This window comes from Cherax quadricarinatus, chromosome 29, assembly GCF_038502225.1.
Source record: "Cherax quadricarinatus isolate ZL_2023a chromosome 29, ASM3850222v1, whole genome shotgun sequence".
Taxonomy (NCBI): Eukaryota; Metazoa; Arthropoda; class Malacostraca; order Decapoda; family Parastacidae; genus Cherax; species Cherax quadricarinatus.
The window spans coordinates 32,501-48,699 of record NC_091320.1 but is presented as its reverse complement, the minus strand read 5'-3'; the positions used below and the strand labels follow the sequence as shown (position 1 = coordinate 48,699).

At 38.9% G+C, this 16,199-nt stretch overlaps 1 protein-coding gene across 9 annotated transcripts in view; it reads left to right on the top strand.

The window, feature by feature from the left end:
• Orc5 (origin recognition complex subunit 5) overlaps nt 1-16,199 on the top strand; it is a 157,002-nt gene that overhangs the window by 116,763 nt on the left and 24,040 nt on the right. For all 9 annotated transcript variants that reach the window (XM_070089567.1, XM_070089568.1, XM_070089569.1 and 6 more), the window contains 2 exons: nt 14,697-14,828; nt 15,644-15,766. In XM_070089567.1, coding sequence (XP_069945668.1) covers nt 14,697-14,828; nt 15,644-15,766 — 255 coding nt within the window. The remainder of the gene's footprint in view (nt 1-14,696; nt 14,829-15,643; nt 15,767-16,199) is intronic.

Genomic DNA, 16,199 nt, shown 5'->3' with positions numbered 1-16,199 from the left:
TGCCCCGTGGGTGCCAGTGTTTACAAGCCAGCCAGTGCGGTCTCATCTAAGCATACATTTCATATTACCACAGTGTTTTTAGTGCTTGTAACTGCACTAAGGCAGTTACAAGCACTAAACACACTGTGATAGTATGAAGAAAGCTTCTAGTGCCAACCCTATGGTGAAAAGGGTGAAAATTACTATGGAAATGAAGAAAGAGATAATTGCTAAGTACGAAAGTGGAGTGTGTGTCTCGGAGCTGACCAGGTTGTATACCAAACCCCAACTAACCATTGCTACTATCTTGGCCAACAAAATGGCAATCAATGAAGCTGTTCTTGCAAAAGGTGCAAGTTTATTTTCAAAACAGAGATCGCAAATGATAGAAGATGTTGAGAGACTCTTATTGGTGTGGATAAATGAAAAACAGATAGCAGGAGGTAGCATCTCTCAGGCGATCATATGTGAAAAGGCTAGGAAGTTGCATGACGATTTAATTAGAAAAATGCCTGCAACTAGTGGTGATGTGAGTGAATTTAAGGCCAGCAAAGGTTGTTTTGAGAGATTTAAGAATCATAGTGGCATGCATAGTGTGATAAGGCACGGTGAGGCTGCCAGTTCGGACCAAAAAGCGGCTGAAAAATATGTTAAGGAATTCAAGGAGTACATAGACAATGAAGAATTGAAACCTGAACAAGTGTTTAATTGTGACGAAACAGGCCTGTTTTGGAAGAAAATGCCAAGCAGGACCTACATTACTCAGGAGGAAAAGGCACTCCCAGGACATAAGCTTACTCTTTTGATGTGTGCTAATGCTAGTGGTGATTGCAAAGTGAAGCCTTTATTGGTGTATCACTCTGAAACTCCCAGAGTGTTCAGGAGAAACAATGTCCCCAAGGCTAATTTGTGTGTGCTGTGGAGGGCAAACAGTAAGGCATGGGTCACTAGGGACTTTTTCTATGACTGGTTACACCATGCATTTGCCCCCACTGTGAAAAATTACCTAATGGAAAATAAATTGGACCTTAAGTGCCTCCTGGTATTAGACAATGCTCCTGGTCATCCTTCAGACTTGGCAGAGCGACTTTCTGGGGACATGAGCTTCATTAAGGTCAAGTTTTTGCCTCCTAATATCACTCCTCTCCTGCAGCCCATGGACCAGCAGGTCATTTCAAACTTCATAAAACTCTACACAAAAGCTATGTTTCAAAAGTGCTTTAACCCTTTCAGGGTCCAAGGCCAAAATCTGAAGTCACGCACCAGTGTCCAAGAATTTTCCAAAAAAAAATTTGTTATTTTTTCTTATGAAATGGTAGAGAATCTTTTTGTGAAGGTAATAAAACAAAAAGTACGAAATTTGATGGAAAATTGACGAAATTATGCTCTCGCGAATTTTGATGTGTCAGCGATATTTACGAATCGGCGATTTTGCCGACTTTGACTTCCATTTTAGGCCAATTACATCATTCCAGTCGACCAAATTCTTAGCTATTTTACTAGTATTACTTCTATTCTATCGATTGAGCACAAGAAATCGCCAAGTCAACTGTTTCAACTACAAAATAAAGTGATCGGAAATTGGTAATTTGGCCAATTTAACACAAAGTTCAGAATATTCCAATTTCAAAATAGCATCCAGAATAAACAATGTAGGCATTCCTGGCACTAAACTAACATTTCCTCGGTTCATTAGTTACGTTTTGAGGCTTTACAAATAAATCCCATTTTTATTTTTTATTTACATAATGAATTTTTATTCACACCAAAAAATAGAAGATTTACTGTTATGCAATATTGTAATAATTGTATAAATATCATCACCACATTTGTGAATGTGTATTAGATCCACCAGCTGGCATGTATTAGACGTGTGAGGTCGTTTGTTTACTCTTGAACATCGACAAAAATTTAACATTTCCGCTACTTTGAGCTCAGTTTCAAGCCATTTCCAGTGCTAAAACCAATCAAAATCATCTCTATTTCTGTAATATGTCTTCCATTCTATCAAATGAGACCAAGAAATTGCAAATACAACTATAAAAAACATACGAAAAAACACTGCAAAGTTGCTGTTTTAATCGAAAATCTTGGTTTCAGTTTTTTTTCTCATTATACACAGTGTGCTGCAGGATTTGTTTTATGTGGTGCACACATACCACATAGATGTATTCTCTCATATCTAGGCCCAAGTGTACCACTCACACTTTATCAGAGTGAGCTGAGCTCATGACGTAGATCTACGGTTTGGACACTGAACGCAAAGCCGTAGTTCTATGGGACGGACCCTGAAAGGGTTAAGTGACCTCAGACACTCAATTGACTCTAAGAGAGTTTTGGAAAGATCACTTTAGTATCCTCAGTTGTGTAAAACCTTATAGGTAAGGCTTGGGAGAGAGTGACTAAGAGGACCTCGAACTCTGCTTGGAAGAAACTGTGACCACAATGTGTAGAAGAAAGGGATTTTGAAGGGTTTGGGGCTAACCCTGAGAAGCGTATGCCAGTTGTGGAATCTGTGGCATTGGGGAAGTCCTTGGGGTTGGAGGTTAGTGGGAAGGATGTGGAAGAGTTGGTGGAGGAGGACAATGAAGAACTAACCACTGATGAGCTGCAAGATCATCTTCAACAGAAAGAGGCCAGACCTGAGGAAACTGCTTCAGAGGAGGGGAGAGAGAAATTGAGGAAGTTGCCTACTTCAAAGATTAAGGAAATGTGTGCAAAGTGGGTTGAACTGCAAACCTTTATGGATGAAAATCACCCTGACACAGCTACTGCAAGCTGTGTTGGCAGCCTGTACAATGACAATGTTATGGCCCATTTTAGGAAAGTCTTAAAGGAATGGGAGGTACAGAGCTCTGTGGACAGATTTGTTGTGCGACAGAGGTCCGGTGACTCTCAAGCTGGTCCTAGTGGCATTAAAAGAAGAAGGGAAGTAACCCCGGAAAAGGACGTGCTACCTCAAGTCCTAATGGAAGGGGATTCCACTTCTAAACAATAACTTCCACACTCTCCCCTCCTCCCATCCCATCAATCATCACCAGATCTTCAGTAAAGGTAAGTGTCATGTATTCTATTCTTAGTAGAGTAGTAATTGTGCATGTCTTCTTCAATTTGTGTGTATTAAAATTAATATTTCATGTGGTAAAAAAATTAATTTTTTTCATACTTTGGGGTGTCAGGAACAGATTAATTTGATTTCCATTATTTCTTATGGGGAAAATTAATTCGGCTAATGATAATTTCAGCTTACGATGTTTCAGGAACAGATTAATATCGTAAGGCAAGGGTCCGCTGTACTGTACATTACAGTGGGTTTATATGAATGGCTTTCCTGTGTACATTTTGTATTTTTTTTATGTGCACTATCCTCAGATCAGAAGTGTTTTTTTTTTTTAAACACCGGCCATCTCTCACCGAGATGGGATGACTTTACAGAGAAGAAAACACTTTCGTTGTCACTGATTCAGTCACTGTCTTTCCAGAGGGTGCTGATATAATATTTAACCCTTTCACTGTTGGTGCCATATAGATACGTCTTACGAGCCATTGTTGGTGACATATTAATACCTCAAAATTCTAGCAGCTTCATTCAAATCTTGCAGGAGAAAGCTGGTAGATCTACATGTGAAAGAATGGGTCTGCATGGTCAATGTGAGCAGCATCAAAAAAATACCTGCAGCATGCAGTGCATAACGAGAAAAAAAAAATCCAACTGTGTTTTTGGATTAAAATGCCGAGCTTGAGGTGTATTTTCGTTTTCTTGGTCTCATTTGATAGAATGGAAGATATATTACAGAAATAGAAATTGAGCTCAAACTAGCAGAAATGTTGTCACCATCCAATACGTGTCCAACTGGCCAGTCTAATACGTAGTCACAAATGGGTTGACATTATTTATACAATTATTTAATAATGCAGTAGTCTGCATAACAGTAAATCTTCTATTTTTGGTGAGAATAAAAATTCAATATGGAAAGCAAGAGTAATATAAGAAAAGCCTTGAGACATGACTAGTGAACAGAGAAAATGTCATTTTAGTGTCAGGAATGTCTGCATTGTTTATTCTGGACCCTGTTTTGAAATTGGCATCTTTTGAAATTTGTGTGAAATTGGCCAAATTGCCAATTTCTGACCACTTTATTGGGTAGTTGAAATTGGTAAATGGGTGGTTTCTTGTACTCAGTCGGTAGAACAAATGGAGTTCTAAAGAAATAGCTATGAGTTTGATCAACTGGAACAATAGAATTGGCCAAAAATAGGACTCAAAGTGGGCGAAATCACTGATGCGTATATCGCTAAGACTGCTAACTTTACGAGAGTGTAATTCCGTAAGTTTTCCATCAAGTTTCGTACTTTTGGTGTCATTACCATCAGGAAAAGATTCTCTATCATTCCACAAGAAAATTAATTTTTTTTCTTTTTTGAAAATTCTTTGACACTTGAGAGTGAGTTCATGATCAGGGAGTGTCAACAGTGAAAGGGTTAAGGTAACTTTCCAAACTGCAACATCCCCCACCCGTCCTCCAGAGTACAGACACTGATCTTCCCACTTCCAAAACTCAACTCCAGCAAACCAGAATCCCTTCATAAAGGTTGCCTTCCTCATACTCCAACAGCTTGTAAAATCATAAAAGCCACTTGTCTTCATTCCTATCTAACACACTCACACAAGACTCTTAAATGTCTAAACCCCTAGCACTCAACCTCCTTTAGCCCGTAGGAGGGTCCCCTACCCCTCTTTCCTAGATTTATGTGCCTTGGTCATCCTGTTTTTCACTATCCTCTCTAAATGTTCAAACCACCTCAACAACCCCCTCCTCAGCCTTCTGGATAAGAATTTTAGCAATCCTGCACCTCCTAATCTTTTATGAATATATTATATTATTATATTATGAGTTTTATGAGTTTTTTTATGAATTCCCTGCACAATATTCAAACATTACATGTCCCCTGCCTCCAGCATCCTTCTTGCTACATCTTTTAAACCCGTGCTTCACACCCATGCAATGGAGTTGGTGCTACTAATATACTTTGGTACATTTCCTCTTTTTGCTTTCATGAATAGAGCCTTTGTCTTCATAGGTTCCTCAGTGTACCACCCACCTTTTTTTTATCCTTTGTCAGTTCTGTAGTTCACAGAGCAATCCACTGGCAAGTCCTCTTCCAAATACCTGAGCACCTCTCCTTCCTCCATACTCTAGCATTCTAACCTGTTACTTATCTCATTACCAAATTTGTTTATAAACCCTTGGAACTTCTCTTCAGAATTTCAGAAAAAAACTGTCATAGGCAAAAAGCAACTGTGACAGAGGCAGGCCTACTCATGGATACACCTGCTTGGACTCCTTATTCTTTTTGCAACATTGCAATTTTTTGAGAAAGTGTTGGCTGCAACATGGAAGGCCAAGAGCTATCATTCAACTCCCCCGTGGCTGTTTTGCATCTGTTATCACTTGTTTGTGATGGTTGTATCATACCTGGTATGCATGAAGTAAGGAAAGGTTACTAAGGATTTGCCGAGGATATACATAGTTCTTCTGTATAAGAAAAAGGGGAAAAAAAGAGAATGTAAAAATTACATGTATAGGGAAATAAGCCCAATGAGTATACCTGATAGTGCATGATAGCTGGGCTGAAGCTCCCAGAAATTCCATCACCACCTCAAAGCTGCTAAATGAAAAGGTAATAATGCTGCTGCTGCTGCTGCTGCTGCTGCTGCTGCTGCTGCTGCAAGTCAAGTCCCCTAGCTGGTCTTCAACCAGACTGCCACCCCTGTTGGAGCTGCCCCTCATGATTTAATTATCATTCAGTAGTTAGTGGTAAGAGAGAATAGAAATGCAGAGAAACAAGGCAGATTTAGTATGGTTAAGGGATGTGCAGCCTAAGTGTCTACATTGAAGCTTATAAGTCAAGGCAACTTAGATAAACTTAAGGAACCATTTATTATATTTATGCATCTTGAAAAGGCATATTATATGGTACATTGTGAAGCAGTATTTTACAGTAAAAACTGATAGGACTTAGAGAGGGATGTGTGATGTCACCATGATTACCATTTATAAATGTAATTTTAACCCTTTGACTGTCGAGACCCCAAATTCTGAAGTGTCTCTCTGTGTTGCAAAATATTCGAATTTTTTTTTTATTTTCTCGTGAAATGATAGAGAATCTTTTCTCAATGGTAATGACACCAAAAGTACGAAATTTGATGGGAAACTTACAGAATTATGCTCTTGCAAAGTTAGCGATCACAGTGATATATACGCATTGGTGATTTTGCCCACTTTGAGCCCTATTTTCGGCCGATTCCATTGTTTCAGTCGACCAAACTCATAGCTATTTCTTTAGAACTCTATTTGTTCTATCAACTGAGTACAAGAAAGTGCCCATTTACCAATTTCAACTACCCAATAAAGTGGTCAGAAATTGGCAATTTGGCCAATTTCATGCAAGTTAAAAAAGATGCCAATTTCGAAATAGGGTCCAGAATAAACAAAACAGACATTCCTGGCACTAAAATGACATTTTCTCTCTTCATTAGTCATGTTTCCAGGCCCCTCTTATATTATTCTTGCTTTCTATTTTGACTTTATTCTCACAAAAAATAGAAGATTTACTGTTATGCAAACTACTGCAATATTGTAATAATTGTATAAATAATATCAACCTGTTTGTGACTACATATTAGAATGGCTATTCGGATACCTATTGGACGGTGATGTCATTTATTTACTCTTGAACATCGGCAAAAATCGAACATTTCCACTAATTTGAGCTCAGTTTCGAGGTCCTTTTCATCGTGAAGCCAATCAAAGTCATTCTTTTTCTGTAATATATCTTCCATTCTATCAATTGAGACCAAGAAAATGAGAATACAATCATAAATACTATAGGAAAATACTCCTCAAAGTCGGCATTTTAATCCAAAAACACAGTTGAAGTTTTTTTTTTTTTTCTCATTATGCACTGCGTGCTGAAGGATTTTTTTTATACTGCGCGCACTGACCACACAGACCCATTCTCCCACATGTGAGCCTACCAGCTTAATTTGAAGCCACTAGAATTTTGGCATATTAATACGTCAAAAACAATGGCTTGTAAGACGTATTTATACGACAGCGACAGTCAAAAAAGTTAAAAGACATGAAGGATAGGGTGTTGGGGAAAGGAGTGTGATTTAATGATAATGCATCCGGTATGAAGAGGGAATTGTGACAGTTGTTTTGGGAAATTCTGAATGAGAAATTGTAAAGGTTGGTAGATAAGTTTTGGAGGGCGTGTAAAAGGAGGAAATTAACACTTTCAGTGTTGGTCCTGGTCCTGTAGTATGACATCATGAGCTCAGATCACTTCGATAAGCTGTGAGCGGTAAATTTGAGCTTAGATGTGAGAGAATGGGTTTATACAGTAAGTGTGCACCATATAAAAAAAATCCTGTAGCAAGCAGTGCATGAGAAAACTGTGACCGTGTTTTTGATTTAACCCTTAACTGTCCAAACGTAGATCTACGTTCTCTCGTCCAACAGTCTGAATAATTTTTTTTTTTTTTAAATAGGACAATTTTAGTACTTACAGAGATATAAGGCCATGAAGTTGGCGTTTGTCACTCACCTGACAGCAACATGAAGCTTGCAGACATGTTGCAAGTATATCTTTTTATTTTTTTTTTTAATTTTCTCAGTTTTTATGGTATGATAATTATGTTTTATAGTAGATCTTTTGATTTCCTAGCCAATTGTTGTTTAGACATAAATATTATGTACGAAATTTTTAATCATACTGTCACAAACGCACATTATATATATTTTTTTTTTTTTTTTTTTTCAACAAGTCCGCCGTCTCCCACCGAGGCAGGGTGACCCAAAAAAAAAAGAAAGAAAATCCCCAAAAAGAAAATACTTTCATCATCATTCAACACTCACCACACTCACACATTATCACTGCTTTTGCAGAGGTGCTCAGAATAAAACAGTTTAGAAGCATATACGTATAGAGATACACAACATATCCCTCCAAACCGCCAATATCCCAAACCCCTCCTTTAAAGTGCAGGCATTGTACTTCCCATTTCCAGGACTCAAGTCCGCTATATGAAAATAACCGGTTTCCCTGAATCCCTTCACTAAATATTACCCTGCTCACACTCCAACAGATCGTCAGGTCCCAAGTATCATTCGTCTCCATTCACTCCTATCTAACACGCTCATGCACGCTTGCTGGAAGTCCAAGCCCTTCACCCACAAAACCTCCTTTACCCCCTCTTTCCAACCCTTTCGAGGACGACCCCTACCCCTCTTTCCTTCCCCTGTAGATTTATATGCTTTCCATGTCATTCTACTTTGATCCATTCTCTCTAAATGACCAAACCACCTCAACAACCCCTCTTCTGCCCTCTGACTAATGCTTTTATTAACTCCACACCTTCTCCTAATTTCCACACTCCAAATTTTCTGCATAATATTTACACCACACATTGCCCTTAGACAGGACATCTCCACTGCCTCCAACCGTCTCCTCGCTGCTGCATTTACCACCCAAGCTTCACATCCATATAAGAGTGTTGGTACTACTATACTTTCATACATTCCCTTCTTTGCCTCCATAGATAACGTTTTTTGACTCCACATATACCTCAACGCACCACTCACCTTTTTTCCCTCATCAATTCTATGATTAACCTCATCCTTCATAAATCCATCCGCCGACACGTCAACTCCCAAGTATCTGAAAACATTCACTTCTTCCATACTCCTCCTCCCCAATTTGATATCCAATTTTTCTTTATCTAAATCATTTGATACCCTCATCACCTTACTCTTTTCTATGTTCACTTTCAACTTTCTACCTTTACACACATTCTCAAACTCATCCACTAACCTTTGTAATTTTTCTTTAGAATCTCCCATAAGCACAGTATCATCAGCAAAAAGTAACTGTGTCAATTCCCATTTTGAATTTGATTCCCCATAATTTAATCCCACCCCTCTCCCGAACACCCTAGCATTTACTTCTTTTACAACCCCATCTATAAATATATTAAACAACCATGGTGACATTACACATCCCTGTCTAAGACCTACTTTTACCGGGAAGTATTCTCCCTCTCTTCTACACACCCTAACCTGAGCCTCACTATCCTCATAAAAGCTCTTTACAGCATTTAGTAACTTACCACCTATTCCATATACTTGCAACATCTGCCACATTGCTCCTCTATCCACTCTATCATATGCCTTTTCTAAATCCATAAATGCAATAAAAACTTCCCTACCTTTATCTAAATACTGTTCATTATATATAAGGTATTTATATGTTCCACTTATGTTTCTAGAACTCCAGGATTGTATGATACTCCATGCAGCCTGGATTCATACAGAGTGCCACCCCACATTGCTGACACATGAATCGTGTGTCCTTCCGCTGTTGGGATCACCTTGTGGTGTTAGCACACAAAACACACTTTTTCTGAGAATAATTCTTTTTTGGGGTAAAAGGTATTTGTATCAGGTAGTGACAGCGAGAATTCGGTCTGGCATTTTCCCCACTGGTTGTGGTTGGGGGACAGGTCGCTGCTGAGGGTCGGGTACAGGTGTGGTACTATACTTTTTAATTATCTGCTTTATGACATTCAGGATGAATTCTGCATAACAAAGTCATTTTCCAGTCTTTATTTCATACATATTGAAGGCATTGAGCATTGCAATGTCTACAAGGTGGAAAAACACTTTCTTGTACTACTTGCAACTCCTACGCACATAGTCAAAGAACCGTATTATCATGTCACACTTGTCAACTAGTCGCATATTGTTCGTATAATCGACGACAGCAGCTGACTTTACAATGTATTCATTGATGTCCTTGTTCACTTTGTGCCATCTCTTTTCTGTAGATGGTTGACAGCAACATCACGTCCCGTTTGTTATGCCATGTCACTGTCATGATGTCATTGGCATGGGGCATGGGGAAGCAGGAGAAGGGACAGGAGTGGAGGAAGCACATTGTTGAGGGGGTGCCGGGCTGTCCTTTGTCTGCCCTCTCACTGCACAATGCAGCCCAGGCACCATGCCTCTCACCACCACCACCACCTCTTCCTCCATCCCTGCATATTCTCCTTCATGATCAGTATCACTATCAGTGGCTGAGGTTTTTGATTGTGTCCTCCCACAACCCTTGGGGACTGCATATGGCACACTACTTGAACATAGGCGATGACATCTAAAGGTATGCTTCACTGGGGAATAATGTCTATCACTGTCACTCGATGAATCCTCATAAGGGCATAAAATCAATCTCACCGTCACTTATGTCACTTTCAATGTCATCATCACCACAACTGCAAGAAAATGATAATTTCTCCTTGCATAGGTGTCTCTGAGTAGTAACACTGGCTACCCCAGAGATGCTTGGCCGAGGGTCTGGTGTGGCCACACTGGCTACCCCAGAGGTGGTGGGCTGAAGGTCATTTGGGTTATTGTCAATATTTTCACTAATTCCTGGATCATTAGTGGCCACATTGTCTCAAATCCACTAAACTCAGGTTCTATATCACTTTCCTTGAAGAGAGTGTTAATACCACGAGGTGTGAGTGAATCACACGGATTTGCCATGTTGACCCAAGATTGAGCTGAAACTAACTGGTGCTACCATGCGGTACCATGGGGGTCCTCGATTTTTTTATATGGTGCACACTGAGTGAGCAGACCCCATTCTCTCATGTCTAGGCTGCTCAGACCTATCGCTCCAAATTTGAAGACAGGAAAAATAGATGGGCTAATGAGAGCATAGGCAATGGGGTCGAAGAGGTATGGGGTAGGTTTAAAAATGTAGTGTTAGAGTGTTCAGCAGAAGTTTGTGGTTACAGGAAAGTGGGTGCGGGAGGGAAGAGGAGCGATTGGTGGAATGATGATGTGAAGAGAGTAGTAAGGGAGAAAAAGTTAGCATATGAGAAGTTTTTACAAAGTAGAAGTGATGCAAGGAGGGAAGAGTATATGGAGAAAAAGAGAGAGGTTAAGAGAGTGGTGAAGCAATGTAAAAAGAGAGCAAATGAGAGAGTGGGTGAGATGTTATCAACAAATTTTGTTGAAAATAAGAAAAAGTTTTGGAGTGAGATTAACAAGTTAAGAAAGCCTAGAGAACAAATGGATTTGTCAGTTAAAAATAGGAGAGGAGAGTTATTAAATGGAGAGTTAGAGGTATTGGGAAGATGGAGGGAATATTATGAGGAATTGTTAAATGTTGATGAAGATAGGGAAGCTGTGATTTCGTGTATAGGGCAAGGAGGAACAACATCTTGTAGGAGTGAGGAAGAGCCAGTTGTGAGTGTGGGGGAAGTTCGTGAGGCAGTAGGTAAAATGAAAAGGGGTAAGGCAGCCGGGATTGATGGGATAAAGATAGAAATGTTAAAAGCAGGTGGGGATATAGTTTTGGAGTGGTTGGTGCAATTATTTAATAAATGTATGGAAGAGGGTAAGGTACCTAGGGATTGGCAGAGAGCATGCATAGTTCCTTTGTATAAAGGCAAAGGGGATAAAAGAGAGTGCAAAAATTATAGGGGGATAAGTCTGTTAAGTATACCTGGTAAAGCGTATGGTAGAGTTATTATTGAAAGAATTAAGAGTAAGACGGAGAATAGGATAGCAGATGAACAAGGAGGGTTTAGGAAAGGTAGAGGGTGTGTGGACCAGGTGTTTACAGTGAAACATATAAGTGAACAGTATTTAGATAAGGCTAAAGAGGTCTTTGTGGCATTTATGGATTTGGAAAAGGCGTATGACAGGGTGGATAGGGGGGCAATGTGGCAGATGTTGCAGGTGTATGGTGTAGGAGGTAGGTTACTGAAAGCAGTGAAGAGTTTTTACGAGGATAGTGAGGCTCAAGTTAGAGTATGTAGGAAAGAGGGAAATTATTTCCCAGTAAAAGTAGGCCTTAGACAAGGATGTGTGATGTCACCGTGGTTGTTTAATATATTTATAGATGGGGTTGTAAGAGAAGTAAATGCGAGGGTCTTGGCAAGAGGCGTGGAGTTAAAAGATAAAGAATCACACACAAAGTGGGAGTTGTCACAGTTGCTCTTTGCTGATGACACTGTGCTCTTGGGAGATTCTGAAGAGAAGTTGCAGAGATTGGTGGATGAATTTGGTAGGGTGTGCAAAAGAAGAAAATTGAAAGTGAATACAGGAAAGAGTAAGGTTATGAGGATAACAAAAAGATTAGGTGATGAAAGATTGGATATCAGATTGGAGGGAGAGAGTATGGAGGAGGTGAATGTATTCAGATATTTGGGAGTGGACGTGTCAGCGGATGGGTGTATGAAAGATGAGGTGAATCATAGAATTGATGAGGGGAAAAGGGTGAGTGGTGCACTTAGGAGTCTGTGGAGACAAAGAACTTTGTCCTTGGAGGCAAAGAGGGGAATGTATGAGAGTATAGTTTTACCAACGCTCTTATATGGGTGTGAAGCATGGGTGATGAATGTTGCAGCGAGGAGAAGGCTGGAGGCAGTGGAGATGTCATGTCTGAGGGCAATGTGTGGTGTGAATATAATGCAGAGAATTCGTAGTTTGGAAGTTAGGAGGAGGTGCGGGATTACCAAAACTGTTGTCCAGAGGGCTGAGGAAGGGTTGTTGAGGTGGTTCGGACATGTGGAGAGAATGGAGCGAAACAGAATAACTTCAAGAGTGTATCAGTCTGTTGTGGAAGGAAGGCGGGGTAGGGGTCGGCCTAGGAAAGGTTGGAGGGAGGGGGTAAAGGAGGTTTTGTGTGCGAGGGGCTTGTACTTCCAGCAGGCATGCGTGAGCGTGTTTGATAGGAGTGAATGGAGACAAATGGTTTTTAATACTTGACGTGCTGTTGGAGTGTGAGCAAAGTAACATTTATGAAGGGGTTCAGGGAAACCGGCAGGCCGGACTTGAGTCCTGGAGATGGGAAGTACAGTGCCTGCACTCTGAAGGAGGGGTGTTAATGTTGCAGTTTAAAAACTGTAGTGTAAAGCACCCTTCTGGCAAGACAGTGATGGAGTGAATGATGGTGAAAGTTTTTCTTTTTTGGGCCACCCTGCCTTGGTGGGAATCGGCCAGTGTGATAAAAAAAAAAAAAAAAAAAAAAGTTTATCTACACTTGAAGTGCTAGCAGTAATAATGTAGATCTATGTGTGGACAATTAAAGGGGTTAAAACAGCAAATTTGTGGTGTATTTTTGTATGTTTTTTACGGTTGCATTCTCAGTTTCTTGGTCTCATTTGATAGAATTGAAGATATATTACAGAAATAGAGATGATTCTGATTAGTTTCAGGACTGAAAATGTGTAGCTTGAAATTGAGCTCAAAGTAGTGGAAATGTTTGATTTTTGCCTATATTCCAGAGTACACAAATGTCCAATACGCCTCCAAATGGCTAGTCTGATATGCATTTAGGAATGCACTGACATTATTTATAAAATTATTACAATAATGCAGTAATCTGCATAACAGTAAATCTTCTATTTTTTTGTGCGAATAAAAATAAAAAATGAAAAGCAAGCGTAATATAAGAGGGACTGGAGACATGACTGAGGAACAGAGGAATTGTTTATATAGTGCCAGGAATGTCTACATTGTTTATTCTTGATCCTATTTTGAAATTAGCCTTCATTGAATTTTGTGTGAAATTGGCCAAATTAGTAATATCTGATCACTTTTTTATATAGTTAAAATAGGTAAATGGGTGGTTTCTTCTACTCAGTCAATAGAATAAAAGAAGTCCTAGTGAAATAACTATGAGTTTGGTCGAGTGGAACAAATGAATTGGCCCAAAATAGGGCTCAAAGTTGGTGAAATCACCGATGTGTAAGTATCACTGAGACCGCTGTCTTCACCGGAGCATAATTCCATAAGTGTTCTATCAAATTTCGAACTTTTGGTGTCATTACCTTCGGAAAAAGATTCTCTATCATTTCACAAGATTTTTTTTTTTTTTTAAATTCTCTGACACTATAAGCAAGTTTGCGAGCAGGGGTCTCAATACTCAAAGGATTAATAATGACACCAAAGTAGTGATGGTGGCAGTTCTTCATAAGTCTAAGAAAAGTGCTAATTCTCCACTTATTATGTGTAATTTATCACTTAAACTTTATCATAAGTATGTATGTAAACGAAAAAGACTGGGATTTGCTACTGTCCACAGTTTTAGGTATCCATGGTAGGCCTTGGAACATATCTGCTGCAGATGCCAGGGGACTACTATATTAGGAAGAAGGGATAGAGGTCATCCCAAGTGAATCGAACAGGCTTGTGTGAAATTTTTTAGAATAAAGTATGTGGAGAGGAAATTTGACTATAGCCTTACCTTTATGAAGGGTGTCAGGAAAACCAACTAGTTGGGCTTAGTAATGGAGATGAGAAATAATGTTCCTGCAGTCTGAGGGAGTGGGATTTAGCAGTTCAGTGGATCATTTTAATTGTGTTGTCTGCACTCCTGGCAAGACAGCTGTTGAACAGATGATGGCAAATGTGCTTTCTAGGGTCACCATACCTTGGTGGGAGATGGTCAGTGTGATAAAAACTTTATTTCTTCTTGCTACTACAGTAACACAAACTTAGTTTGCAAGACCAAGTATCAGAATTAATATAGAGCTGTGGCATTCCTGTCATGCTACCTTGCAGACTTCCACTCCTCCATTTTTCTGTGAAGCCAAAAAATGAACATTAATATTTATGCATCAGTTTCTTATTTTCAAACAGATGGAACTTCCCTACTACACAAAATTCCTTTTGATAGCTGCATACCTAGCTTCTTATAATCCAGCACGTACTGACCGCAGATTTTTCATGAAACACCATGGAAAGCAGCGCAAAACACAAGCCATGATCAAGGTAATAGAAATGAGCTCCACATCATGTATTTTATGGCTAATATAGATCACTTTTGTGTAGTCTCATTTAAGAGTATTCTCTATGTTACCAGCTTCATGGTTGATCCTGGTTAAGTCTGTTTAAAAATGAACTGAGGGTAATTTGCAAGTGCTGATCAATTGTTTTGTAACTCCTTCATCCTACAACATTACAATCAACCCATTCATTGGTGAACTGGCTCTTGATCTAAGGTTGCTCCCTATATATTTCCAAGCTTTTCTTGGACCAAACCTGAATACTTCTACTTTGGAAAAATGCTGCTTACTTTGTTGTATAAGGGTATTTCACCTTAACAAATTTCTTGTGCATTTGGAATAGTGGTGATTGACTGTATTTAAAATTGTTTAGCATTTATTATTAGTTTTTTAATATTTTATTGTATACTGTGCAATATAAATTTGTAAATGTTTATTCGTACCAACACTTACAGTGTTTGTCCTGGGCATCAGGTAGGGGGGAATGTGGCCATGGCAAAAAAGCTGACATGCAGCTCCATTTATAGATACTCTTCTAGCAAGTTTTGTCCCCTCCCCCCTTAATCAACTTGCAGTATAGTACTTGCACACCTCACAAATTTCAATTTATATGTTTCAAAATTAATTTTTATTCTATTGATTTTGTTACAGAATTCACAAATGAATATTTAATGTTGATGCTAACTTTCTTGACTGTAATATAATGTATTTTTTTTTTTCCTGGAATTTTTATTTTAGTTCTTCACCGAGAATTGTTTTATCATATGTGATTTAACTGTTGACCATATTGTTTTTTTTCAGGCTAAAGAGAGATCCAGCAGTCAGTTGGTTGGACCAAAACCTTTTCCTTTGGACCGTCTCTTGGCAATCTTCTATTCCATTATTGATGATAAAGTTACCCCAACAGCAAATATATTTTCTCAAGTAAGTTTACCCGGACACCTGGGACACTAGTACAAAATATACTATGTTATATTTAGAATGTAAGCAAACAAACCTGGGACACTAGTACAAAATATACTACGTTATATTTAGAATGTAAGCAAACAAACCTGGGACACTAGTACAAAATATACTACGTTATATTTAGAATGTAAGCAAACAAACCTGGGACACTAGTACAAAATATACTACGTTATATTTAGAATGTAAGCAAACAAACCTGGGACACTAGTACAAAATATACTACGTTATATTTAGAATGTAAGCAAACAAACCTGGGACACTAGTACAAAATATACTATGTTATATTTAGAATGTAAGCAAACAAACCTGGGACACTAGTACAAAATATACTATGTTATATTTAGAATGTAAGCAAACCTGGGACACTAGTACAAAATATACTATGTTATAT